Source organism: the organism of the source record quoted next, unplaced genomic scaffold (genome assembly GCF_019419815.1).
Source record: "Pyrus x bretschneideri cultivar Hongxiangsu unplaced genomic scaffold, Pyrus_bretschneideri_v1 Contig2, whole genome shotgun sequence".
Lineage (NCBI taxonomy): Eukaryota > Viridiplantae > Streptophyta > Magnoliopsida > Rosales > Rosaceae > Pyrus > Pyrus x bretschneideri.
Window position 1 is genome coordinate 12976161 of NW_025999501.1, and position 27783 is coordinate 13003943.

Below are 27783 nucleotides of genomic sequence, written 5' to 3' on the forward strand. Positions count from 1 at the left end.
TTATTACCGCAAATGTCTTTGCTTCTAGGCCTAACTACAATTATTTTCAAACTATTAATTCTTTTAATTCCATGAAATATTATAGTCTATTGAACGTGTTACGCAACTTGAATATTATTAAACCCAATTTATTCAAGTAGGAAATTGCAATCCGAATTCTTCCGAAGATGTTTTGCGCAATATGTGTAGTACAAAACATGCACAAATCCGAGACGTCGTTGATTTTTCTTTTGCGTTAGGTTAGTTTGACGCAGTATGTCCAGCCCTTTGCACCTAAATTTGAATCTCCTTTCGCGTAGATTAGAGTAGCATCGAGTAGTTCAGACTATCGCTCGTACACAAAAGAGTTATAAATGTGATAGCAATACTTATTTTTACCAAAGATTCAATCTTCACATTCTAACAAAGTTTCTATTACTATAACCATTGTAGGTATGTTGCTCTTATCTTCCCTCCACAGGAAATTCCAATCTCTACCATCTTTGCTGCTTGTTCCCTGCTGAACTGTCCATTCAGCTTTGAATCCATCATATCGTCGATCCACCGATCTTCCCCGCATTGAATTTTCCGCTTTGCTACCCTCACGAACTGGATAGTCAGCTCCGATTCTTGATCCTCAGTGTTCTCCAGTGCCCAACTGGATAGTCGAATGCCCTTCACCATCTCTAGAATCACCACTCCGTAACTATAGACATCCGCTTTCGCAGTGATTGGAAGGTTCAGAGCCAACTCGAGAGCCATAAATGATATATCCTTTCGTCCCTCGAATTTGAGAGAACATTGAGCCCAAAATCTGCAATATTCGGCTCAAAATTTCTGTCTTAAAGTATGTTTTCGGGCTTCATGTTGCAATGGATATCCATTCTAGGCACTTATGGTGAAGATAGGCTAAACCCTTTGCTATTCACATTGTAACTTTAAACCTTTCTTGCCATCCAAGGAAATTTGGGGGGAACTGGTGCTTGTCCAACGAGCCATTTTCGACGTGCTCAGAGACAAGGAGTTTGTGCTTATTATCGGGACAGAACCCCTAAATTCCCTCTAGGTTCATGCGATTGATTTTCCGAATCGTGCTAACCTCTGCCTAAAACACATCTTCCCCTTGATATATATCTTCAGTTTCTTCACAGCCACCACTCCTTCATCTGCCAGAACGCCCTTGTACTCAGCACCGGAGGTTCCTCTTCCAAGCTCTTCCTTGAAGTTTTTGGTTGCTTACGTGAGCTCAGCATAGCAAAACTTCTAAACTAACTTGAAATCACGTGATATCCATCTTCCATCGGAGCTCCTGCACAGTGCCTTCAAGATCGAAATGTCAGGACCATCGAACATGAGCTTCAAACCATTGTCATTGTCCAAATAGAAGCTGAAACAGCCAGTTCCAAAAGTGCTTTTTCCCAAAGTCAATATCAGCTTCTTGCTCTTTGTATAGGGTTGGTTTGGGAGGAGAGTTGAAGGTTTTGTAATGACTAATGATGTTTAATGAACATAGAAGTTTGGATTGAGTGCCATAAAATAGAACCACCAAAGTTGGTGGCCTGCAGGTTGTGGATTATCCTGCCGATTAGTCTCTTCTTATTCAATTCACTACGTCTCGGTTCAAACTTTTTTCCTCCCCTAGTGTAGTAACATTGGTGGGTTAAAGGTAAAGATTTTAACCCGAAAATTGTGTGTACGGGTTGACATTGACCTCCATTGCCTAAAGACGACAGCAAAGAGGAGACATCAATTTCCGGAAGGACCACATTCTGTCCTGGCAACCGGTGACTTTTATAGTCCGACCTACTATCCCCAACATTGATCGCCCAACTACTCACAACTCAGACAAGTCAACCAAAAAAGGGTTGGTGAGAGACTTACCTACACCCGCTACTGTACAGTAGCTGTACCCCAACCAAATAACGGAAGCTCATGTATCCAATTTTATCGCATAAGGACGCTATTGATTTGAGATACGGCCATAGTAGCACAACCCGCCCCCTCCTCTTTGGGTAGAATATCGCTTGTAACCTAATAAATATTTGATGTCCATTACAACAGGCACAAACAAAGAACACAAGGGGGTAAACGAATATGTACATTTTCATCATTCTTTAAATGACAGAAATGAAATAAATACATGTTACCTAATGAACTAAACATGTTCCACTAACTTCCCACATCCTTCAATCAAAGAATAGCTGTACAAACAAATTATTATACAGTGTACAGTCAATTGGGGCACGTAAAAAACTACACTTCCTAAGTTTTTCATTTCTAAGGCGGGCATTGTTGTTCCTCACCCTTCAAAATCGCCATCCGCTGAGACCTTGAGTAACCTTGCCTGTTATTAAGTATACCAATGTAATTTCGAAGCCTATACCGGTCAGAGTTTGTCAGGGAGAATGGCGGGTTGAGAATGAGCGATGGTGCTTCGACTAGAAGAAAGACCAAGAGGCGCACAGCTTTTGTATAGAACACTGCCGCACTTTCCATGTTACCCATTAGCTCATCAACCTACATATACGAGGAATACCAATTTACTTCCATCACTAGATTTCATAAGTTGATTCTCTGTTATAGAGTATGTAATGATCTGGCTTGAAGGTAATTTCGTGGATGATATACAGTTTGAATGATTTGGTTTTAAAAAGACAATGGTTTTTGGAGCCTTTCCAGCTAGTTTAATCTGTGTAAACAAAATTTAAAAGAGAAATGAATGGCATGTTTACAAATATGAGAATAGAGGAAAAAAAGATACTTACACCCCCAAGTTTCCCGAAAACCAGAGCAGATTGAAATATTGTCTCCATTGCATCTGGCATCTCTGCATGTCCTGTAACCATTAGAAAGTAAAACAGAAGATTATTAGAGAAGATTAACAAAAAAATTATGCTTTCATGTCAACTGAAGATATCAGGAAGAACCTAGCGTTCTTATTTAGCGAAACATGCATGCATAAATAAGACAAGAATGATGCAAAACTGGTTTCCAAATAACATCGATGAAATAGTTTCCACATTATAGGAGCAGAGAAACATTTGGTCTTACTGGTCGTAAGTACTTAACCAATGATGCATATGGCAAAACGAAAAAGGCTCCAGATGACATCTGAGAATTGAATGCATACCGGGCTCAATAGCCTTTGCAAGTTCCTCTGCATGCTCGACTTCTTGGAGAAATTCCCGCTCAATCTGAGAGGAAATATCTTCAGGTCCTTGAGTGTTAACATCAAGGCTTTCGTCCATATCAGGACTATTATACTTCTTGCTGGTGGTCCTAAATCTTGTAGTTTCTTGACTCGGACTTCCTTCCATAGCTGAGGCAGCCTGTGTATGGCATATATGAAGAGCTTGCTTCCAAATTGCAAGAATTACAAGCTGAATTGAGAATGCTTCTCGATGCTTCCCTGCCTGGGTCTTTTCCCACCATAAAAAGAAACACACAGAGATACCGTAATCAGTTAAAACAAATGGGAAATAGAAATAATAATCAGTGTATAGCAGAGAAAACCCATCATTCTGTATAGCAAATCAAGGGTCTAGTCTAGCTGCATCTGAAGCACATGCATGGAGGTACCAGTATCAACTCTTAGCACCAAAAGATTATATACGCTAATCTTAACAACAGTGCATTTTTCTGAATTTTTCAAATAAGGAACTTCTACATAGTTACTGATTTTCCAGAGGGAACCATAAGCAACTTCATACAGGTGGGCATCTCATGATTTACCTTTTCATGAACTAATTCAGTAATAGCAGACACACATTGCTGCAAGGAACTAAGCCTTGTCATGCAGTGTGTTGATGGCTGCTCCAACGCATCTCCCATATCCGTTGATCCTAGTGACGTCCCTGGAGCAGAACTCTGACTATCCAAGCTTCCTATGCAACACACGTTACTATTAGCAGCTGCACCCTTGATTGGCATTGGGGCACTTGATGAGGTGGCTAAAGATTCTCGAGGGAGACTCTGTGATTTGTATAAAGAAGGGCTTGGTTTGGAAGCACTAGCTGAGGAAGAAGACACATCAACTGAAGGTCCAGACACAAGAACATAATCTTGATCAATCAACTCCAGCGAATCCATAACTGCGAACGCAAATAAGATAATAGATGCATGTTGTATTAAGACATTTCTGGATGTAGATAACTAATAATGAAATTAGAAGAGTACAACAGAATCCTACCTCTTGATCGAGCATTCACTGGTTTTTGGTGCACAGATCTTAGAGGGTCAGTTAGATTTCTATCTAATGGTCTATGGCCGTCCAACCTAAGACTAGAATTTTCTTTACGTGTTGCACTGCCATATCTGTACAAAGTGGTAGGTGATGCTTCCCGTCTATCACCTTTTGTATCGAGAGAAAATCCATAAGTGTACTTCATCGAGGACCTCCTCCTTGAAAAGGATGGGCTCCCCTCAGGGCCACTGGAATCATCATCTAAATGGAAAGGCAGACAATCCTCTTGAGAACTTTCCTCCATGTTCGTCATTGCATTGCATTCAGATGTAGGAAGTCCATCCACCATTCTTGATGCCCTCCTACTCCTGCATGAAACCGAGAATCATATTAAATATGAGGAATATTTTTAGTCAAACACATGAAGACTGAACTATTTGCCTCATTTACCTTGAATATGGTGACTGTTGAGAAAGAAATGGGTGATCAAAGAACTCTTCAAATGTTAGGCGTTCCACTGTATACACAATAACAGAGAAAAACAATCAGAACTATGGGGTAATATTAGTTAAACAAATCAGGAGCTCAGCAGATTTCAATCATACTTCCATGCATGCATTCGTTCGTTCATCATTTTCCCTTTGTTTCTAGAATATATTGTATCACATATAAATCTGAGTTTCTTAAGATGCTTCCACATTACTTTAGTCTTCATCTGATGTTTGTTTTGGTCACCTTTTGAATCCTATTACCTTCTATTTACACATCTTCATACCATCTGAGCCTAGTTTCTCTTATCTACCATTATTAGGTATCACTCTCAACCTTTTCCTAATGCAAACATTTTTTATTGTATTTTCTAGTCACTCCTATATCCATCTTAAATTCTAGTTCACATACTTTATTGGAGATAAGAATCTTGCAGATTCTACTACACTATCCCTTTCTCGCTTGTATCAAAAAACAAAAAAACAAAATGCGCTTAGACTTATTTGGAGCACTACCACAGTAAAGTAACTATGAACTCAATGTGTAACAACAAACCAACTTAGAATTCTTACATGCCTAAGCTGTATACATCCTTTCAGTTCTTATAAAAGTGAAACTAAGCCAAGGTCGTTCTAATTATACAAGAAATCAACAGAACAATAATGATATATCGAGGTTTTACACTGATAGGAACCAGCTCATGCAGCTTGCTTCCATCTCTCACGCACAATCGAGAAACTTGGCAACATAAAAATGATTAAAGCCCGTTTTAGCATTCAATTATTGACCTGTTTTAGCCTAACTTGGAATTACACATGCAAATTTCACTTAATTATATTTTGGATTATGGAACCAAAACTAGATACCTGGATTGCGGCGTAACAATTTCTGACACAATTCCTTGCACTCTGAACTCAAATTGTTGCTATCTGAAGGGAACTGCAACTCAGTTGCTTTCAGTATGTTCTGAAGCAACTGCAAAACACACGAGAGAAATTAATTAAAAAGTGAGGCAGAAATACACTTGAAAATTACTGCTTTGGTCCATGCCTAATATTAGCTTGAGGTCTGTGAAGAAAAGGAAACGGAAAAAGGGAAAGGTTTTGTAATTGAACCTGTATTTGATTGTTTCCTGTAAATGGGGTTCTCCCAGTTACAAGTTGAAATAAAATTGCACCAACACTCCAGAGATCTGCCTGCGTATTCAGTTCAAGGTTAGTGGGAAAATCGCTCATGAAATAATTGTGATTGCCTATCAGTAGAGAAGAGTAAATTTCACCTTTGCATCATACTTTTGAAGTTGCATTATCTCTGGAGCCATGTAAAGTGGGGAACCACACAAGGTTTCAGCAAGGCCTCGAGGTTGCAGTGATCTGCCCAAAAAAGAAATTTTTGATGAGAATGAATGGGAAAGAGAGTCAACAAACACCATATGCAATCAATTACTAAAAGATAATAATGAAGTCAATGGACATGCTTGAATATATGGGGTAACGATTTACCCCAAAAAAAGGCAAAGCGACGATGATGTTTTTACCTTGCAAATCCAAAATCTGCAATCTTCAAGACTGAATTGTTGTCATTGGTGGACAGCAAGAGATTCTGTTCCAAGAATGATAAACATTACAAATGGAATGACATAGCAACGAAACCTTTCTGCAAAGACAAGATTACTACAAATCAAACAATATGCTTTGACATCTCCGACCATCACTATTTAGTTATACATAAGTACCTAATCTTAGACCATTAAATATTTTTCTACAGCTGAGACTCAAATGGTGGAAATATTTTAATCCAAACAGTAGGAGTGCTATAATTCTAAAACTGATGCCCTCAGATTAGCTACTTATGCTAGCCCCTTACAACAGAATGCCTGTATATGTATGTGTAACGTATAGTGATGATCTCTTACCAGACAATCTAGCATGTTAGCTTGTTGTCTTATCAGAACATGTTATATTGCCTAGCATCAAGCAACATATTGATCAGATGGAATCATCAATCATGCATGATTATACGCTGTCCTGATTAATAATCTGACATTAGATTATTTGGTGAGAGATCATCACTATATAAATGGTAATGATCAAGTTGAAAAATATAACTAACCTAAACCACCATTGCACTAATTGAACAATCAAAATTTAATTATAATTAGCATTTGATTCAACAAGACCTGCGGCTTGAGATCCCGATGTATAAGATTGTTGTCACGAAGCATTTGTAGACCTGCCACTGTAAGTAACACAATTAATTCAAAATTAGTACATATACAACTCCTTATATATGCAGACAGAAAAAGAAGATGATCTGAAGCAATAAAAATTCTGAGGCAAACCTAGCTGCTGCATGAAGTGCTTTGCAAGAGCTTCAGGCACTTTTCCATGACGTTGAATATACATAAAAAGATCGCCACCTCTGCAATACTCTAAGACAAGATTTATCTTCCCAGGAACCTGTTTTAATTGAATGGCAAACAAACATTATGAGAGAAACAAAGAAATGAGGGGTAATTTGAAAGCGACAACCGACAGCAAAAGTGAGATTAGTCTTTTCCCCACCCGTAAACCATAACAAAGTAAAGCAGAGCATCAGTTATATCTCTCTACTAATTAGGCAATTCCAAAGGTGTCTTCCATTTATGTACAAAAACAATTATTAAATGCCTAAAATGATAACTTCACATGCCAAATATCCGGTTCTCCAATGCTAGAAGTTTTTTGCCCCACTAAGTTTCGCTGCCAACAAAGGGTTGGCGCTTTCTTTCGATACGCGGCAAGAAAATGCTGGAAGCATTACCCCATAACCTACTCACTTCCCTCAACTAAAGCAAAAGGTCATTTCAGCTTTCGCTCGAGTGAAGCCATTTTCAGTGGAAGAATTCGAATTTCTACATGTGTCATCAACCAAACAAATCCTAGAGGGCTTTTCCGCCCACTACAGTTTATGTTCTTACTAAATGCGACAAGAAAATGCTGGAAGCACTACTCCATAACCTATTCACTTTCCTCAACCAATGCAGAAAGTTGTTTTAGTTTTCAATCAAGTGATGCCATTTTTAGTTAAAGTATTCCCATTTCTACATGTGTCATCAATACAAATCCTAGAGCGCTTTTCAGCCCGCTAATGTTTATGTTCTTACTAAATGCGACAAGAAAATGCAGTTGTTTCAATGCAGAGTACACAATCCCTGCAAATTTGATGCCTTAATTACATAAAGGAAATATTAAGATTCCACGAGCACCAGAAAGCAACAAAAAAGACTTCAATAAGCTCCTAGAGAGAGAAAGAGATAGACTTTTCTATGTATGAACTTTCCAAACAACACAGCTACACAAAGTAATCAAAGTCTCAAGTAAATTCAAAGCTTTCAGCATCCAGAAACCCCGAAAAATTCAAACCAAATCGAAACAGCAGAGCTCAATACACTTTCCCTCCATTTTCCCCAATTTTCTCAGCAACCAAACAGAACTTCACCCAAAAATATAAACAAACTAAAAAAACCCTAAATTCCACCAACCTCTATAATATCGTGCAACCGAATAATATTCGGGTGGTCAATCTTCTTCATTATGAAAATCTCCGACAACAGACTCTCCTGCAACTTCTTGTTCAGCCGCCCCGTCGCGATCTCCTTAATCGCCACCTCTGTTCCGTGGATCCGGTGGCGCGCGTGCCAAACCACCGAGAACGAACCCGACCCGATTTGCCGACCCACTACATATTCCCCGACGACCCTCCCCCTCCCGGACGCCTGAGCCATTTCTACCCCCTCCAAATAACCCAAAACCCTAGCGCCTCCGAACCCGAAACCCGAATCTTGAAGCTCCCGTATTTCCGAACTCGCCGTACCTCGTAAATAGATCTCTCGGGATTCGATTTCGACCCCTGTTTCGGTCGGATTCTGATAACGCGATGAGAGAGAAAAAAATTGGAGAGAGAGAGAGAGAGAGGCAGGGAGATCAATGGGAGGTTTTTTGTTTAATAATGCGGAGCGTAAGGTTGAAAAACTTGATATGATTAAGCCGATTAGAATATTTGATTAAGTAATCTGATAAACTTCGTAATCGTGATGATTGCAAAAAAGTGTGATTAGTGATAATAATTGAGATTAGTGGTTTTTTTTTTTTTTTTTTTTTTTTTTTTTTTGGTGGGGTGGAGTGACAGGACTTTCGATAGCGTCCATGTGCGGAGACGGGGAGAGGCTGAAGAAAGAGAAAGCGTGGAGCTACAAGATTAACAGGGAGCGAGAGCGATGATTCCCTACGGATGCGTATATACGGTACAAATCGTGAGGGCGCGCACGCGAATGTCTTCTCTTATAACTAGTTTGGTTTTGCTCTATTTGAAAAAAAAGCTGCTTCTGCTGTGATGTGAGGATAAGCAGCTGTAAAATAAAACAACAGATTGTTTGGTAAACTTTTTTGTAAAAGTGATTTTGAAAAAAAAAAAAAAAAAGTAGTATTATAGTGTTTGGTAAACTTTTATGTAAAACATACGTGAAAAAAAATCGATTTTTCAAAGCTGGATTTTGCAGCTTCTTGTTTTTGGCTTTTTTCACCCAAAACTATGAAAAAAAACTGAAGTTGAATGTTTACCAAACACAAAAACAACTCCTAACTTTTTTTTATACCAGCTTTTTTCAGAATCACCTCACTATCAAACCAGGTATTAGAACCGTGACGGTCTATTGACAGGTGGCGCAGTGTGGTTGGCTCAAGCTATTTCCTTGTTGAGGTTGGCAATGATGGGATTGAAACAGGGACAATAATTGAAATATGTTTACTCACCATAATAAAGTGATGATTATATTCACCACAAGTTTAATTTGATTTATCTAGTACAAATTTTAAATTTTAAAATAATTAAACGACAATTAGTACATAATATTTTCATATTATGTGTTATTATATTAGTAAAGGAAAATTTTAATTTTTAGAGCATCTCCAATGAAGACGTTAAATGATAAATGTTAAATGTTAATTTGATAAGTGACATGGCAATGTTAGATTTTTTTCTTACTCCAATCCATATATTTTTTTGTTACAAATGATATTTTTCAAACCAATTTTTAAAAAGAAATCAATAAAAATAAATTTTCTTAATATATAATTGATGCATTAATGAGCTTACGTAATAAAATAATTAATAAATCGGTTAGAGTTTCTTTCTATCTTTAAATTTGATTGCGTCACTTGGAATTTGGTATATCTTTTGAAGATGGTCTTAAGTCGCTAATTTTGTATTTTATCACTTGTATAGTAACACGTAATGTACCAACTCATGCTCTAAACACATTGAAAAATCCCTCTTAATTTAAGAACGGGTCGAAAATGCTCTCAATATCATGTTTGAATGACATTTCACGTGGTTATTTTGGGTCAATTCACGTGGTTATTGGTTTGAGGAGTGGAGTTACTTTTGCTGACGTGGATAGCAAAATTATCTGAAAAAAATAAAAAATAAAAAATGAAAACCCTTTTCCTCTTGCAGGCTTGCAGCGGGAAAAGGTTCTCTAATTAAAAACGAAATAATCGTGAATGGAATTGAAGAAAAAGGTAATAATAAAAGGGACCACATATTGTTAACCAATTATGTGATGATGACTTCATTTGTTAAATTAATTATAATAAGATTTTTTCGCTCTACAATAGCAGTTTTGAAGAGAAATTTCATACTATATTTTTTTTTTTAATTAAATGTTCTTTTCTCACGTAACATAAGGAGAAATATGCGCATACGTAAGTAATTGTCTTCTTGAATATAACATGGAAGCCAACATCACACAAGGGCCTCCATATATATGTAAAAAATAAAATAAAATAAAAATAAAAAATGTTATAGCCTTATTCAATGAATTTTTATGCAAATTGCTCCAACGCCACAGAACAAATATAATATATAAATTCGTATTTTTCAAGAACCGTAAGTTCGCATACCATTGAGTATTTTTATGTGAGTATAAGACGAATATGTCGGTCTCAGTCTAGAATGATAGTTGTTGTTTTGACATTTGTCACTATGTAAATAATGCAAAAATAAATAGGTAGATGACGTAATGGATTGTTGGGAAATAATATCATAACTCTTGTATAAAAAAATTCATAACTCTGCAAAGTAACAAAAACAAAAAAGTTTTGTTTTTTAATTAGTTTTGTCTCTCTCCTCAAGTAAGGTTTTGCTTTTATTTGATGGTCGATTTTCTTACATGTTGAGAAATTGAGAATACATTGAGAAGTAAGAACTGCATTACGAGTCACATAATCACTTACGAAGCAAAACACATGAGAAAGATGCTTATAAAATCACTTCAAAATTTTAGGCCATGTTTGGCATTGTTTTTTTTTTTTTCTTTTTTTTAGCAAAAAAAAAAAAACTGATTTACTTTAAACTTAAGTAATTAAAAAGTGTTTAGTAAAAATAAAATATCTTGCTTATCTTATAACAATGGCATCTAAACAATAGCTTTTAAAAGCAACATGTAGATTGCCTTTAAAAACTGGTTTAATAAAAAGCGAATTTGAGTCTTTAATGAATATTTTCGATTCTTTTAATGTCTTGATTAGTTTTTCAAAATTGACATTGTTTAACCTTTGATGCTCACTTTATCTCTTGGGAACAAAGTGACCGCCACCACCACACATTACTTAAAACACTAACCTTACACAACCACTGTCATTACCACCACCATAACTACACCACTGCCATCACAACCATCACCACCACCGTCGTTGTCAATGCCACCACTACTGCCATCACCACCATAACCATAGCTGCTACCACTACCAACACAAACACAAGTGCCACTAACATCTACCATCATTGTTACCTCTACATCCCAACCACCATAACCCATTATTGGCACCACCACCATACCTCCACCTTTGTCACTACCATCACCACTATCGCCACACCGCCACTGCCCTCACCATTGTTGCATCACCACCGCCCCACTACCATGTCCATTTTTTTCATTATATACAATTATATTATTTTACAGTAAAATTTACGAAACGGTTTTACATAACTTTTCATACTCACAACACTTTTAAAATATAGTTTATCAAACGCTCAGCTGCTTTATTTTATAACTAATTATTCTTAAAACATTAGAGAAAAAAAAAAACAGTTTTTAAAAAAGCATGGCAAATTCCAAACTGCCCCTACTGGCTGTTGTGACACCGTGCATATGCTTGGTGCGAATGACTTCCAAACCCTCATGTTAATAAAGAATAGCAACAACTCTTAGCTATAGCGTCTGGGTGGTGTAGTCGGTTATCACGCTAGTCTCACACACTAGAGGTCCCCGGTTCGAACCCGGGCTCAGACATTTATTTTTTTAATTTTCGCGGGTGGCGGCCTACTCGCCAGTATCCCGAGTCGTTAACTTGGTCCAGTCTCCTTCCCCAGCATATAATTCATTTCCCCCAATTCCTCAAATTTCCATATCAAAAAACCCACCACCACCCAACTCCCTCCGATCCCTTCTTTCCCGACGATTCTGTTTCTTTTTCCGTCACCCAACCGCCGTTTCGACATCGCGGTCTCCTTCTTCCTCAGTCCTCACCTTCTTCTCCGTTCGGCTCAGTCTTTGCTAGGGTTTCGAAGCGCCGCCACAGAAATGGATTGGGGCAACGTCACAGCGGAGGATGTGATCGACGCCCTCCGCGAAGTCGACTGGTCGTCTCCGCCGCGCCCTCTCTCCGAATTCTTCTCCAGATTCACCATCCCCAGATCCTCCTCCAAATGGAATAGCCGCCTCAAATGCAATCTTTACTAGTACGATCCCTCTCCCCCCCTCTCTCTCTCCCCCCCCTAATTCACCTTATTTTATTTGGCTGTTGTAATACGAATGTAAGACTTAATTTTCTTGTACTAAATTCAGCTCAAATTTTGATGTTTTTGCGATTAGATGTTTGAATTATTCATTTAGTTATGATTAATCGTTTTTTTTTTAAATTTCCGTTTTTTGAATTTTGTGCAGCTACAGGACCAATTACTTCCTTTTGATCGTGTTAGTCCTTGGTGAGCAAACAAGGCAGCCTAAATCACTTTCTCTAATTGCCAATCTTATGCCTTATCTGTGCGTGTAAATGTGTGTTAAAATCTCAAATTTCAACTGCAGGCTTGGCTTTTCTCCGGAGGCCACTCGCTCTTATCGCGGCTGTTCTTACTGCGCTCAGCATTGCATTTCTTAATGACAGGTATACACTCTAATCTTTCTCACATACTAGTGATTACTTTTTGGATTAATCGGCTATCCGGTTCAGTGCATTAATTTAGCATTCCTTGTCAAATCTTCTTATCAGTTTTTTTATTTGGAAATCACTGCACTGTCCTTGTTGTGGTTTATACCTCAGCGTTTGCTTTAGCATGTTATAGTTTTACAGTTATTTGCAGAATAACTTAGTATCGCCAAGTCATTTTTGGAGTTGTGAAAGGTGAAATAGAGTATTTGAAGTTCAGTTTCTATATATTTGTGCCCTTAGATGAGTCTACTTAAACCATTTAGGTCTCGTTTGGTGTCTAGGTGTCTAGGATAGTGGGTTGTCTGTTCCATTCCAATCCAATCCTAGATACCAAACATAGTGTCGTCTATAGTCATTGTTTTCATAGAAAAGAATTTGTATTTCGATGATATGCACTTCTCAACAGTTGAGTCAACAGTTAAGGGTCATCCTGAAATCCCTGATCTTCCAACAAGCATCTTGCATAAGTTGTATGATCCCATATTTACTTACGGGTTACTATCTGTTATTTATTTAAGGCATTATTGTAAGTACCATTTATTACAGCTTTGCAGGTACCTTTAGTGAGAAAGTTTCAAGAACCGTGAGACAATTCTCTCCACATTTAGCTGCTAAAATGAGACCTCCTCTTACGTAAGTTTGGTTGCTTATCATTTGGCCTACTATGAACCGCGTGCAGTTGTTTCATAGACTGTTTAATTATTTCCAGGCCTGTAATTCGTGGACGTCCATCAGCTAAAAGAGCAATATTCATTTGTGGTCGGCCTCGATGGGTGTTTGTCATGATATTCTCTTCTAGTACGTAAATCCTTTTCCCTATATTTGTTCTGGAGTAGTCAAAGCAAGCTAGTTTGTGACTTCAATATTTGTTTTGGTGTTTATTTATATCAACAAGCAATTATTTCATTACTTACTAACCATTCATTTCCTATGTGTAGTGAGTTTCATTCTATGGTTTGTCACCTGTGGTCTCTTAACTGTGTTGTGGGCACTCGCTTTTGGACTTCTTGGTATGTTCCTTTCCTATAATCCATATTCTTTTAATTCACATGCTGTATGCTTTGTAATTGATTTACTCTCTCTGTTCCTCTGTCTCTTTCTCCATCTGTCTTGCAGCCACTTTGTTGCACGCAAGCTTCAGAACACCAAATTTGAAAGCACGCCTGAACACTTATCGTGAGGAATTTCGCGCAGTTTGGCGCAACTATAGTGAGCTGTAGCCTTCCTAAGATGTGAGTGAATCCTGCTTTGATTCTTATTTGTCTATTTTTTGTGCGGGTTCGTTTTGTTTTGTACTCGCTGTTAATCATGTACGTTTCTAGTTCACATTCAGTAGATACGAATGAATTGATACAGTTTTGTTTTACATGTTTCTTCTTCAACAGCCTTTTATTGTTTCTATTTAGACATTGTGCTGTTGATTGTGAATTTCATACAAGATATGTGATTCTAAACTTGAGCTTTGCTGTGGCTGCCTTCAAATAACATTGGTTAAACTGGAGTTCTCGGGACTCGGGTAAAAGCTGCCTCTTACCTTTGCAAATCACCAGCAGGATGTAAATTCTGATGAACTTTGTTAATGTAAAGAAAATTGTTTCATTTCGCTATCCGTTTGTGTAAGAAACATTGAAGAGGGCCTTACTTTATGCAGTCATTTGCTAACATTCATAGAACATATGAGCGTGCGTTCTTTGTGCCCTCTCTACTTGCCATAAACTCTGTTGCTTTTAATAGAATGCAGTGATTTAGTTTAGTTGCATGAGTTATATGATCTAGTCCTTTTGAAAATATGGCCATAAAGGATATTGTATGTTGGAATTAGTTCTGTTATTAGGTTTCCGTTGCTTGACGAGATTAGAGTTTATGTTTGTTTAGTCTAATCATGTGATGAGAGAGATACAAAAAGAATCGTAACCATGAATTCATGGTTCGATTGTCAAACAATTTTAATGACCGGCTGCAAACCTAGAGACAGGTTTCTGGATTTGTTTTTAAAACAAGATACAACCTTTGCTATTGAGTGGTCAACTGGGTTTCCTGTTAATTAATCATGGAAAAATGAGATTAATTTGATTAGAACAGCTAAACTGGTTTGTTAATCTAACCTAACACCGCCTACTTTATACAAAGGAATATTAAAATGCCAGCCAATGAATTTAGCTGGGAAAAAAGAAAGAAAAAAGAGAAGGGAAAGGAAAGAAAACTTTTACAGATGTATTATTATCATCCAGAAAGTAGTGTAATATTTAAAAAAGCTTCAACGGTATTTGAGAGTGGGGTTCGTATTGCACATAAAAGCAACAAATCGAATGTTTTTTAATAAATGTAGCAAAAAATGTTATTTTCTCACGTGCTTAAGTTGTTATGACTGATTGACCGTGCAATTTTACTTAAATTTGTCGCCTTTGGGCTAAATTTTTCATATTTATTGAGTATCAAAGTAAACAGTTTTTTGATAAATTTTTGTATTTAATTCTATCCTTAACTTTTTATTTATTTTTTTCAATCTAATAATTTTTTTTTAAAAAAAATTAACAAAAAAAAGAAAAAAAACCTATAGAGCATTTTCAGAGGAAAAGCCCAAAAGTCCACGAGCAATAACAGTAAAAAATGACGCCTTCATTGTTTTCAACCGAAATACCAATTCTATCTGACATGATATGGATTGACATCATTTTGCAACAACTTCAAATTTATTTGTAGTGATTGATAATTAATTATTTTTAATCATTTTTATTATAATTGGTTGTTCTAAAAATACTTATCACAAGTATAAAAATAAATAATGTAATAAATAATAATTTGAATTTAACACATTGGATGGATAATAAAATTTTAAAAAAGATTAAACTGCCACATAAACTTTTAAACGTAAATTTTACGTTTAAAATTTAACATCTTCTTGAGATATAGTTTTTACGTGGCTTAAAATAAGAGATGCAGAGAATTTCGGGACATTGGTTGCTTTAAGGCTTCAATCTACAGACCGGCCCATAGCCCACGTGCAGCACTACAATTAATTCCCCTGCTCCAGATTTCATTCGCTGCTGATTCCTCCACACGAGAACGAGATCATACCTTGATTCCATTAGTCTTCTCGTTTTAATTCCTTCCAATAATAAATTAAAGATTCGTAGCAGTATGGCGTGAAAAAATACCATCATAAATCTACTAGGTATTGCACTTCAAATTAATTAAGATTGTGATTGTGTAAAATTTTATAGAATTTTGTCATACTTTTAGATAGTTTTTTAGTTGTAGTTGTACTATTTTTTTACATCATACTGCATAAATATATATATATATATCTTCTTTTTTTTTCTCATATATATCTATCTTGTTCATGCATACACAATACTATTCTGCTGATTTTGTATACGCAATATTATGTTTTATTACGTTAGTGGATATTATTATGTTGAATTGTTTAAGTAAAAAAAAGAACAAGAAAATAGAAGTAAAAACTAAAGATTTAAAAGGTTTAGAAGGAAGATATATAGCACTTTAATGATCGACAAATTAATTTTTTGATGCGTACGCATTAATTTTCTTGATGTCGGGGGGGGTACTAACAGTATTACACACACACACAGAGAAACAGCATGCATGCATGAAAAGTTGTTAAGACTACACGACGGTGAAAATTATTTAAGCAGAGGAGCGGAGGGAGGAGGAGGATCGCCGGTTAATATCGGAATTCGGAAGAGTCAATATCATGAAGCATTTTCTGTACTTGGCAGCAGGCATAGGGACGGCATGCTGTATCATAGTAGTGTTAGGTCTGATATGTTTCTGCCTCGGTTCCAATCCTCGCCTAAATGCCAATGGAAGCTCCGGAAACGCCTGCATTAGCTGCGATGCTGGGGCCGTTTGTTGAATATTTAGTACATTCTTTTCCTCAATCCCCCGCCCCCTCTCTTCATCCCTGTTCTCTCCTTTTAGCTTTTCCATGGTTAAGACCAGCTGTTTTAGTGTAGAAAGAAGTGAATTAGGGTTTTCGAGAGTCTCTAAGATTTGACTGTTTGCCCCTTACTTCTTGCTCTAAAATACGAAGGTCTGCACATTAAATACATGGTTGTTATGAGAGCCCTATATATCATGTCATTTGTGCTACAGTAAAACATAATTGCTACTAACAAGGTTGAAATCAATTAAAAGAGATCTTCTAATTCCAATTACGAATTCGTTAGGCTCCTTCGGAACAGTCCTCACAAATTGATAATTTTTATTCATTTTATCATTTCTCATAATCAGATTTTGTTAACTAAATATTTGCAACTCGCCAATTTAAACCAGACTCAAGGATGCGGGTTAAACTCAAGTGTCTAAATCTCATGTATATTGTGAAGTCAGATATAAAATATTAGTACTCTTGTAGTTGGTTATTTTCCAAGTAATTTGTTGACTAATTGACGCTTCTCTTCAGCTATTAAAACTTGGAAAAGGATCCTCGTCGGATCCTTTTCCTAAGGATTCTAGAGATTCCGTAATTGTATCTATTCATCGTACATCGTACGGTTACAAATCATTTAAAATTTAAAATTCAAATATAAATAATATTTAACAAAAACTGACCGTATAATATACGATGAACAGACATGATTGCGAGAAGGATCCGGCCTTTAAACTTACCATGATGCTCTTTTTTCTTTTCTTATTCTATTACTTTTTTAGGATCTGATCTGGTAATTTCAATTCCGATTGTAATAATGTTGGGTTGTCTCCATTTGTCCATATAATAGGCAAATTTAATTAGTATTTTCTTATGCCTAATTAGGTGGGCCTTCTCATCAACATATGATTAGAACGTTCTGCCCTCGTCAACTATTAATTAAGAGAGTAATGTTAGATAAATTAAATTTGTAGATTAAATTTATAAATTAAATGATGTGTCATTAACAAAAAATAAGCACGTCAATCAACAATCTAATCATCAATTTTTATGTCATTTAGTTTACAAGATTTAATCTACAAATTTAGTTTCTCTAACATTACATGAGACACTTTCAATCAATGGTCATAGGGATTGGAACTGGGGAGACATTGAGGGGTTCCCATGTGACTTAATGTAAGAAAAGTAGAAATCAAATCCATCTAGCTGCATGCTAGTCATTTGAGGTGTTACCATATGGGCTCCATTTAAATCACGAGAACAGGAAACCCTAATTATATTTACAATTAGTACCAGATGATCAAAAGGATGAGCTTGCTCAAAAAGACTTGACCCAAATTGCATGATAAATCTAAACAAGCTAAACCATCAGTAACAAAAAAAAATTCAGTGTAAAGATGAGAAATTTTACAAGACCAACTTTGGTGCATAAGGGTACTATAATTTAGTACCAAACTTCCCAGAGGGTAATTATCCACTTTTACATTTGAAACCAATTGTACTGCAAGTGCAGAATTCGATTTCACCATAATCTTCTTAATTCCATTATTTTATGCAAATTGCAGCTCAATAAAAAAACACTCCAAACTTCAACACAGAGAATCTCACCTTGACCAAGATTAGCACAAAAATAAAAAATCCATGCCCCTGACGAATTTTTGAGGACACTGCTAGCACCAATGAATTGTCTTCCCCCCTTACAACACCATTCAACATATTCACTTAGATGGAATTAAAATACAAGGTGATTAATAAATACGTCTCAAGTAATGAAAATATAACTAGTTAAGTGTGTCTCGATGAAAATATGTACTTCATCGCAGTTTCAACTAATTACCATTACCCAATGGGAGTTGTTTATACCCAAATAATTATATATCATTGTCGTACTAAAAAGAGTTAGTGAATATGTATTGGGGCTTTAAATTCTGGATTTGATGACACGGTCAATTTTCTTACAAAAGCTAACCAAATGCAGAATGTACTTCAAAGAACCACATGCAATACATTCGAAATTCATTTTTTTTTCTTATGCTTCTTTTAATATCTTACTAAGTTTTGGGTATAAAGTTTTTGAGTAAACAAACCGTTCAATGGTCTGAAAATGGCTTTAGATAAGGATGTTATGAAGATACTTGTTGAATTTGACTCTGCTGCTTCAGTGTCACTCTTTAAATGATTTGCACTCTTGGCTTCTTTGTTAATATGACTGTCATCACTTGATTGCTCAAATTTGAGCAATGTGATCTTAGTGATGTTTATAGAGAAAGGAATATGATGGTTGATGGCTTGGCAAAACTAAGTTTTTATTTGGACCTAGACTGTATTATCTATTATGTTGGATGACCCTCCTGCTTCAATTGTTGATTTACTCCTAGATGATATTTTCGGGGTTGCTAGGACCCGGGTTGTTTGCGCAAGCCCAATGAGCATGATGTTTTTCTTTGTTTAGTGATTCTACTTGGGCTTTAGGTCCCTTTGTAACCGAAAAAAAAAAAAAAAAAAACCATTACGCCTTACTAATATTCTGGATTTGGAGTCCGTTCATCCAAAGGTTGCGTGAAAATTGCTAAATGGACTTGCATGAGTAATTGTTACGTAAGCATAACCCAAATCATGGAGTGCCAATTACATATTTGGAACATTAATCGTTATACGTATAGCTGTCAAAGACTCGAAAGTAACAATAATACTTGCACACGTAATCCCATCTACATATCTACACCAACAGACCTGGCAAAACTCTTCTCGTACGATCGACCAATCATATATATAATGGAGGTGGATTGTCTCCCTCTCATTTCTATACTTTCTTCATGCCCGTCAATATTTTATATTCTTATTACATTTTGTTTTCTTATTTCTATAAAAAAAAAAATTAATATAAAATGTTGACGTAATTTATCCGTGACCACACATCACAGGAGGGCATGAAAAGAGTATGAAAATGAGATGGCAGACAATCCACCCCTATATATAATATAGTATTTGATCCGCACACGGATACTTGTCATGTTACGAAGACCCCCTACAAAAAACTTCCAAATGGAGCCAAAATCATTATATACGCGCTCTTCTGGTTATGGTTTGCGTAACCGCGCGCGTTTGACTTGTCCATTCGACCACTAGTCAATGGTTATATTATTCAAACTAACACATGTTAATTTGAAACTAATTTAATAAAATTCAACCTTGAATCATTAAGCAAACGTTTTAGTAAATGTTGGTCTATAAAAGGGAGAACGTTGGGAGCATCAAGCAGACAATAGTAGATAAATATGGAGCCTTGGGAAATCTTCCTGATTGTTGTGTTCGTTGGAATGGCTGTAGTTACTGCGTTAGGTTTTTTTTGTAGAGGACGTACCTCGGTAGGCTTTGGTGGTGGAGGAACTTCTGGTGGTAGTCTTCATCACCATCGTCATAATCATGCTGCAGGAGGAGGCTTCCATGGCGGAGCAGACTTTGGCGGTGGAGCCCATGGTGGTGGAGCTGATTTTGGTGGCGGTGGAGCTGATTTTGGTGGTGGCGGAGGAGGAGCAGGAGGAGGACTTGGTAGCAGTGCATGTTGAAAGCAAATTCATTTCTCACCATATGGTGCCCTAGTTTGTTGTCTTGCTTTTAGCAGTTAGTTTGATACTAGGTCTGATTCAGATTTGTAAAGGTGATGCTAGAGAAACCATCTACTCAAACCATATTTTGTAGACCACATTATGTTACGGTTGATAGTTGAACTTCTTCTTTAAATCATTAAATAAAGAATTCAACCATCAAACATCACATCACGTGGTTTAGAAAATATAGTCTAAAAAACATGATCTTCCTAGTATTTTCCGAGTTCCGACTTGCAGTATTCTTCTGTATAAGTTTCATTATTCAAATACTCTATTCAGAGATTTGCTATATTCTTCTGTATAAGTTTCATTATTCAAATATTCTATTGAGAGGATGACTCTGCCAGTTGGTGGACATTTTCTTTCGCCATGTTTATAAAGAGGCAAAGTTTGTGGCAAATGTTGTAGATGTTGTTGGTTAGAATTCTGCTAATAATCGGATTTGAAAGCTCTTGGCTATGGGATTGTTTTGCTTTTGGTTGTTTTAGAGACTCTTGTAATTTTTTGTTTCTTATAAATAAAAAAGTCATATTTTAACGTATAGCAAGTACTCTCACAAATTAATAATGCTACATCGACACACAAATAAAATTAATTCTACTTTTATTTGTTAAACTCCATCACTGATAGAGTACTGTGTAATTTTGTATATCTAAATATAATACCTTTCCTTGTAATAATATGAATTCATATAGGGAAAGCCGTCTTAGCAAACTTTTACTGTTTTGATTATTCATAACCGCGTTTTCCTCCTCTATTTTGATTATATCAAGTCACAGTATATTAACTACAAAGAGAAAAGTATAATAATAATAATAATATAATATTAAGCTTTGAATTCGTCTGTCAAGAAATAGTAATAATAATATTATGCGAAGTCATACGCAGTACTAGAAAGGATAAATAATATACAGTACTAGAAATTAAGATGGAAACCTGGTAAATAATACTCACCGTTTGGTTCGTTGCGATTTTGTAATCACCGCTCTGATTGAGTTAATAACTAATATCCCCACTAAATAAGGAAAAAGAACTCATCAAACAACTAAAAGGATAAATTCAAAAATTAATAATTAACAGAAAATACAATAATGACATGTAATTTGAATTAACAGAAAATGCTAAACCGGCTATTGATAAAAGCACTTTAATCAGTCTAAAAATACGGAAAAAAAAATCGTACCGAATTTTAATTTCTTTAAAAACAATAACGTAAATTGTTTTATACAGAATCAATTCTGGTCACATTTTCTCAATACCAAATCTTGCAAATGAATCAACCGTATAACCCGTTGACAAAAACAATCTCAAAAACCATTGCTATCAATAAGCTCAACATTCCAAAATTGCACGAGTACAAACTAAAAACAGATCCCCGCACACTTGAGTATTCACTTTATGTACCGAAGCTGCGGTCTCCAGCATCACCCAGTCCAGGGATTATAAACCTGAAATCAGCACGAGCGTAGGTAAAATATGTTAAACAGTTCAACATTCATCACTTTAGCAGCATTACAACATCAATGGGAGCGCAACGTACTTACCCTTTTTCGTTTACGGTAGGATCAATAATTCCAGTGTATACATGAAGCCTGTAAAAATAAACGAAAGCAGAGTTAAGGAATGCTAAGTTTCGTTCCAAACTGTAATCATTGATTGACATTATTATTACCCTGGAAACTTCTCGCTCAGCTTTTGAAGTGCTGGGGGCGCAGCTACAGCAGATATCTATGACATGACAGATTATCTTAGGCTTAGCGGTGTATGAAACAATGAAATCAGATTAAATTAACCAGCTTATCTCACTGGAGGCGAGAACAGTTCGTCAAATGGAATAAGCAACTGTAAATTGCCTCAACATAAAACTTCAATAGGCTAGTTTGACAAATATGTTTACATATTAAGATATCTATATTTATGTAAATTTAGGGACAAAGTTTCAAACACAGAAGTGCATCTATGGTATTTACCACTTTGATCTGCTTGTTGTCAAGCCCGCGTTCCTTTAAAAGATCCAAAGCAGCTACTATTGTGCCACCTGAAATTGAAGAAAAAGAAATAAATTGAGAAATACCATAGAACTGGGGCTAAGCTTATTCGTTGATAAAATTTACTAGTTGTGCTCATGATGGAAAGAAAGAATACAGCACATGGACACTTGAAGAGGGTTCACTAATCCTAAATACTCAGAAATGAAAATTCAGATACTGTCACAAGTATACTAATAATACCTGTTGCTAGCATTGGGTCAACCAAAAATACTCGAGAGCCTTCCGGAAAATTGTCAGGTAACCTACGAAGAAGATCACATGAAGGGTCACTCCCAAAATTATCATATAGATAGGGTATTCATAAACGTAACCACCTTATGTTGAACTTTCCAGCCCTAAGATTACGTATGGACTACGAAATTCACAATGAGTTGGGTGCATTTCATTTGTTCATACTCTATCAAAGCACTTGAAAATCTACTATTAAGTTGCTGCAACTAATAACATAGAGGTTTGGAAATTAACTCCCACCAGCACCGAAAGCCAGAGGTAAGAACACGAACAGGAAAACAAGTTTAGGCAAGGAACGCTTACTTGTTCAGATATACTGTTGGTAGAAGTGTCTCCTCATCTCTGCTTAACCCTAGATTCGTAAAACAATTAATATACATAGATGAGTTCAAAACATGCTCAGTTTGACAAAATTTATCAAACAGATTATACAAGATAAGTTTCATGAACTTCAAAAAAATTAATTAAACAAAAAGCAAACAAAATTGAGTGTTTACATCATAGCACCAAATGATAACAAATATTTCACTTGTACCTTATGACCAGAAGATATTGCAGTCATTCATGGCTATAAACTTATAATAACAAGATTTCAATACACGCCAAACATTTTTGTTTACTTCAACTGTATAGTGAACAATGCATGAACCTTTCTTACCAAGATGGTACGTCTTTGTGGCTGGCAAGATTGACGATGCATGTTCTACAAGAGCTAGACCAGCTCTCAAAATTGGAACAACCTGCAATACGAAAAAAAAAACATCAAATAAAATAATAATCGTCTGCACTGATCTGCTTAGTGAGAGTACCATGATAAGACCACCACAGAAACAATCTAAACATTAATAGAAAACCATAATCAACTACCAAAATATGAAAATTCAAGGGGACATAAATTCTTGCCGATTCGATACATCCTGAACAAGTGAACCGGATGTTCAACCACCAAATGAAAATGGAGCAATTCTATATAATATGCTATCGCAATTCAAATATACAGGAAGCAACATCTTTACATGAAAAATGCACAAAATTAATACTAAAACTAACCGAAATAGGCTCCCTTGGATCTACAAATTCAACTGATGCGACACCCATTGGTGATTGAATCTCTCCTGTTACCGTAGGCTGAAATTTAAAGAAACAAAGCAAAATTGCTTCATCTAATGAAAACAGAATGTAATCCTCAAAATCATTGCGGTTGTGGATGTGTGAGTGTAAATTACGAAAAACTAACCAGCCAATCTCTTGAAGCTTCATACATAAGAAGCCTCCCCAACTCAGCCATGGCATTTCCTAAAGCATACGAACGTCAATGCCTCGTAAGCAAATAAAAAACAAACACTTACACTATGTGTGGATGAGAGAAATGAATTAGGAATTTTGACAAAAGTTGAAATTTATAAATTGACACGCACCAATTTCCTTGTTTGGATTCATAAACAAAGAAATTTAGAATTTCCGCTTGGAAAGAAAAAACTTGGAATTCGAGACCTCCAATTCCTAAGTTTAAATTCCATGTAAATAGGTGTCATTTCCAAATTTCTATGAGTCAGAGTTTAAAAATAAAATATTCTACTATTCATATTCAATTATTCTTTTAGATTTAACCAAACAAGAAAATTCATAAATTCTACAAAATAAAATGCCATCATTTCTAATTCCGTCATTTTGGATTCCTTGGTAATCTTAATTCAAGCTCGTTAATCCAAACAGAGTGTTAGAGGGTAACAAAGAGTTCAACAATCAAGCTACTTCAAATCCACTCAAATATTCACATTACGTAGAATAGAAAAACAAATTTGAAACTTACGAAAAATCGGACAAGGGGTTTGCTCATTTCTCAAAACCGAAACCCAATGCTTGATCAACTGGTGCGGTGGCACGAAAACCTGGAAAAAAAAAACCAATCAAGCCTTTGAATTCAGCATAATATTCAGTTATTCACACACCACGTCGCAAATTTTGACAGCATTATATATTCCCAGTTCTTAAAATTCACCCAGAATTTGGCAGCAAATTTTAAACATACAAAACGACTTTAAAATATCAAAATTCATAGAATTTTAATAAATCAGGAACCAAACAGAGAATAAGGGTGAAAAGTGAACAGTGAACTAACAAGCATTCTGTTCCCGGAAGCCACTTTCTCCTCCGTGGCCATTTGAGACTTCACCGCAACGGACCTGCGCCGCCGCGTCCCGGAATATGAGATCTTCTGGTTCAAAAAAACCCGGTTGAATGCTTAAAACACCGAGAGAGAGGGAAAAAAATGGCGGATTTATTCCCATTTTTGTTTTTGGTAGCTAAAAAGGAAAAAGCGAGGACCTTTACCTTTTTGGGATTCGAAGAAGAAGAAGAGGCGGGAGCGAGATTAAGTAGGAGAGAGGAGCTAGGGTTTTGGAGGCGACAAGTGGAACCGAAACGCGGCGTTTCGGAGGAGGGACACCGGAGAGAGAAATTAATACGGCACGCCATTAGGATTGGATAGATTGGTGCAGAAGACATGGAGGGACTCTTTAACTCCAAACCGAAAAGGAAAGATCGAGATGATTTGGCTCCACGAAACGCGTGCCGTTTGGCCCACGGGCCTGGGTGGAGATTTATCCGTCGGCTCAATTGTGGCCCGTGGACTTTCCGATTCGGTTTCGGACACGAGAAATTTGAATACTAATCCTTTTTTATCAAGCAGCCCAAATAAGGTCCGTGGGCTTTTGGGTTTGGGTTTGGAGATAATAACGGCATTGCGTTTTATCTTGTTCTAGGGTTCGGTGCATTGTCCTGCATGAAAATAGCAAATATTAGGACGTTCTTGTCGTTAGAATTAGTAGTATAGTTTGGGTCACTTTTGGTTAAAGTCAATGTCGTTCTCCTAAGTACTCTTTTTCAGCTTATACTTAGAGAATTTTAACGAAAAGTTTTCGATATTGTTTATTTTAACGAAAAATTACATTTTTACTTTAAAAAATCAATCATGGTACTATTCACTTACAATACATTTTTGTCATTTTCGTTAAAACTCAAAGTTTTCAAGTTTTTTTTCAATAGTTTTCCGTATACTTTATCCTCAAAAGGATTTGAAAGAAAAATGAATCGCCTTATTTGACACCCACTATATCTCCCTTTTATGTATCAAATATCAAATGAAAAATATGATACTTAATATAAGAGTTTATGTTCGTTTGAAAAATAATTTTTGAAGACTAAAAGTGCTTTCACAGAATGTTTTTGGGTTCTAAAAGCACTTAAGTAAAGCATTTCAATTTTTTTTTTTTCAATATTAACTTGCAATAAATTAATTATTGATTTTCAAAATATTTTTTCTATAAGTGCTTTCAGATATTCAAAGGCACTTCCGGAATTAGCCCTTTATAAAATAAAAAGGGGACGCAGTAGCAAGTGTGAGGTCAATGATGGTAGGGGTGACTTGGTAACAATTGAACTTAACAAAAAGAAATGAGGATCCTCTCCGGATTCTTAAATCGTGTCTGTTCATCATAAATCGTGCGATCAGTTTTCGTCAAGTACTATTTATATTTAATTTTAAATAAAACTATTTAAAATAATTTCTAACCGCACGATATACGATAAACGGATATAATTTGAGAATCTCTATTATCTTTACAAAGAGATGAGGAGAGAATGCTCATTCAACCAAAAGAGTTGTACATATACAGTGCATTAGATGACGAGGTAACAATTTAAAAAAGAGTATTCAAGTTTAATTTGGTTTTGAACACTTGGTACTTGATAAAACATGAGGTACGTGGGTCGGCCCTGTAGTGTGAACTTTGAGGGATCGTGGAGGATTCGGACTTGCTAGAAATCGGGTTCATCTGCTTTTGTTTGCTACTTGAGCTTTTTACTTTTTTGAATTTTGATACACAAAAATAATAATTTATGAGGTTCGAATCTTAAAATCGAATAATCCCAAATCCATTGCAATCAAGTGGGTTGAGGCCAAAATCTACTTTTAACCAAAAAAAAAACAAAAGGTTGATGTGGGTACAAGGACCCAGCAATTCCCTTCATCCATCTTTAAAAAAAAAAAAAAAAAAAAAGATTAATATTTGTGTTTAGAAAAGACCTCATTTTGAAGTTTATGATAAGTCGATTTGAAGTTAGAATTCACTATTTAAGATTTATGTTAAACATAATGTGGACTGGGAATGAGTTTAACCTGGCAGAACCAAGGTACTCAATCTTGACTTAAATGATATTCTTCGTCCTCAAACTTGTAAAAGTTACGTAATTTCAAGCCCAAACTCGGCTTGGATAATTTATTGTCAAGCACGTGCTTGTTTTTTAACTAAACATGATCTTTTGATTGGCTTTGCTTACATCATTCTTTTTTATTTATTTTTTTAACAGACAATATTATCTTACACTAAGAGGGGTGGGAGTGAGTTTAATCTCATAATGGGCTAGCAATAATGTGGTTCAAATTCGCTTTTGGCGAGAATCGAACCTAATATCTCTCACTTACAAGTAAAGAGGAATACTACTAGATCGTAGTACGTATTAAGTGGTTGCTCAACTCATTCTTTGAACAAGCACAAACTTCGGTTTAGTTCGACTTAAATTTCATCAAAACATGATAACAAGGTGTTGATTATATTTTTATAAATGATAGTGTTAATGGGTTAAATTGTTAGTTGTTAGGGAAAGGAAGATTGGTAGAAATCAAACATTACTCATTGGTTCAAAAAAAACTAGTCTTCCGGAATATTACTCATTGTGTGTTGGAGTGAAAGACTTATCCACCAAAACAATTCATCACTAATAATAGTCATGCAAATTTAGATCATGGCAATAAATTTAATTGATTGAAATAATCATCATATTTTATACCTAGACGTAACCAAGTTGACTACATCAATATAATAGACTTGATTTGTTGAAAAAATATCATATATCATGTTGTATGTTAGAATATTTACTCGAATTAACAATAAATACGATATTTAGCTGTATACTGTTAATATTCTTTGTACACAATTTAACCATTGAAAATAGACACTCGATAATTGTTCCCGTCTCTTATTTCCATATTAGTTTAAAGTTATTCGTTCGAATTAATAACTTTATATTCACA

At 35.8% G+C, this 27783-nt stretch overlaps 4 protein-coding genes, 1 non-coding gene and 1 pseudogene across 9 annotated transcripts; 3 read left to right on the top strand and 3 right to left on the bottom strand.

Moving 5' to 3' along the window:
• Positions 1–265: 265 nt before the first annotated feature.
• Positions 266–1913, bottom strand: LOC125476866 (annotated as a pseudogene).
• Positions 1914–2064: 151 nt separating this feature from the next.
• LOC103949394 (serine/threonine-protein kinase ATG1c) lies at positions 2065–8793 on the bottom strand. 2 transcript variants are annotated; one of them, XM_009360506.3, is made up of 13 exons: positions 8175–8793; positions 6993–7110; positions 6831–6889; positions 6189–6253; positions 5931–6024; positions 5767–5847; positions 5518–5626; positions 4613–4679; positions 4169–4530; positions 3712–4070; positions 3110–3398; positions 2745–2815; positions 2065–2496 (listed from the first exon to the last, which is right to left on the bottom strand). In XM_009360506.3, exons 1-13 carry the CDS (start codon positions 8415–8417, stop codon positions 2257–2259), a joined length of 2157 nt encoding a protein of 718 aa, XP_009358781.1. In that variant the 5' UTR covers positions 8418–8793; the 3' UTR covers positions 2065–2256. The 2 variants fall into 2 exon arrangements, with proteins under 2 accessions (XP_009358781.1, XP_018503495.1); XM_018647979.2 differs by lacking the exon at positions 8175–8793 and having other exon boundaries at positions 6189–6307; positions 6993–7076.
• A 3117-nt stretch (positions 8794–11910) lies between these two features.
• On the top strand, positions 11911–11984 carry TRNAV-CAC. Its single transcript has one exon. It is a non-coding gene; the product is annotated as a tRNA-Val (tRNA).
• A 75-nt stretch (positions 11985–12059) lies between these two features.
• Positions 12060–14656, top strand: LOC103949395 (PRA1 family protein A1). Of its 3 annotated transcripts, none has more exons than XM_009360507.3 (8): positions 12060–12433; positions 12639–12679; positions 12780–12858; positions 13450–13536; positions 13613–13701; positions 13842–13913; positions 14020–14135; positions 14289–14656. In XM_009360507.3, the coding sequence occupies exons 1-7, from the start codon at positions 12276–12278 to the stop codon at positions 14121–14123; spliced, it is 630 nt and encodes a 209-aa protein (XP_009358782.1). In that variant the 5' UTR covers positions 12060–12275; the 3' UTR covers positions 14124–14135; positions 14289–14656. The 3 variants fall into 3 exon arrangements, with proteins under 3 accessions (XP_009358782.1, XP_009358783.1, XP_009358784.1); XM_009360508.3 differs by having other exon boundaries at positions 14310–14656; XM_009360509.3 differs by having other exon boundaries at positions 14343–14656.
• A 5417-nt stretch (positions 14657–20073) lies between these two features.
• Positions 20074–20364, top strand: LOC125476867 (glycine-rich cell wall structural protein-like). Its single transcript, XM_048583438.1, has one exon. It carries the CDS (start codon positions 20074–20076, stop codon positions 20362–20364), a length of 291 nt encoding a protein of 96 aa, XP_048439395.1.
• A 1219-nt stretch (positions 20365–21583) lies between these two features.
• Positions 21584–25206, bottom strand: LOC103949393 (uracil phosphoribosyltransferase). 2 transcript variants are annotated; one of them, XM_048582956.1, is made up of 12 exons: positions 25023–25206; positions 24811–24906; positions 24502–24580; positions 23926–23984; positions 23739–23816; positions 23347–23428; positions 22992–23040; positions 22638–22699; positions 22377–22444; positions 22079–22134; positions 21951–21998; positions 21584–21854 (listed from the first exon to the last, which is right to left on the bottom strand). In XM_048582956.1, the coding sequence occupies exons 1-12, from the start codon at positions 25194–25196 to the stop codon at positions 21803–21805; spliced, it is 903 nt and encodes a 300-aa protein (XP_048438913.1). In that variant the 5' UTR covers positions 25197–25206; the 3' UTR covers positions 21584–21802. The 2 variants fall into 2 exon arrangements, with proteins under 2 accessions (XP_048438913.1, XP_009358780.2); XM_009360505.3 differs by having other exon boundaries at positions 24811–24903; positions 25023–25203.
• Positions 25207–27783: the final 2577 nt, after the last annotated feature.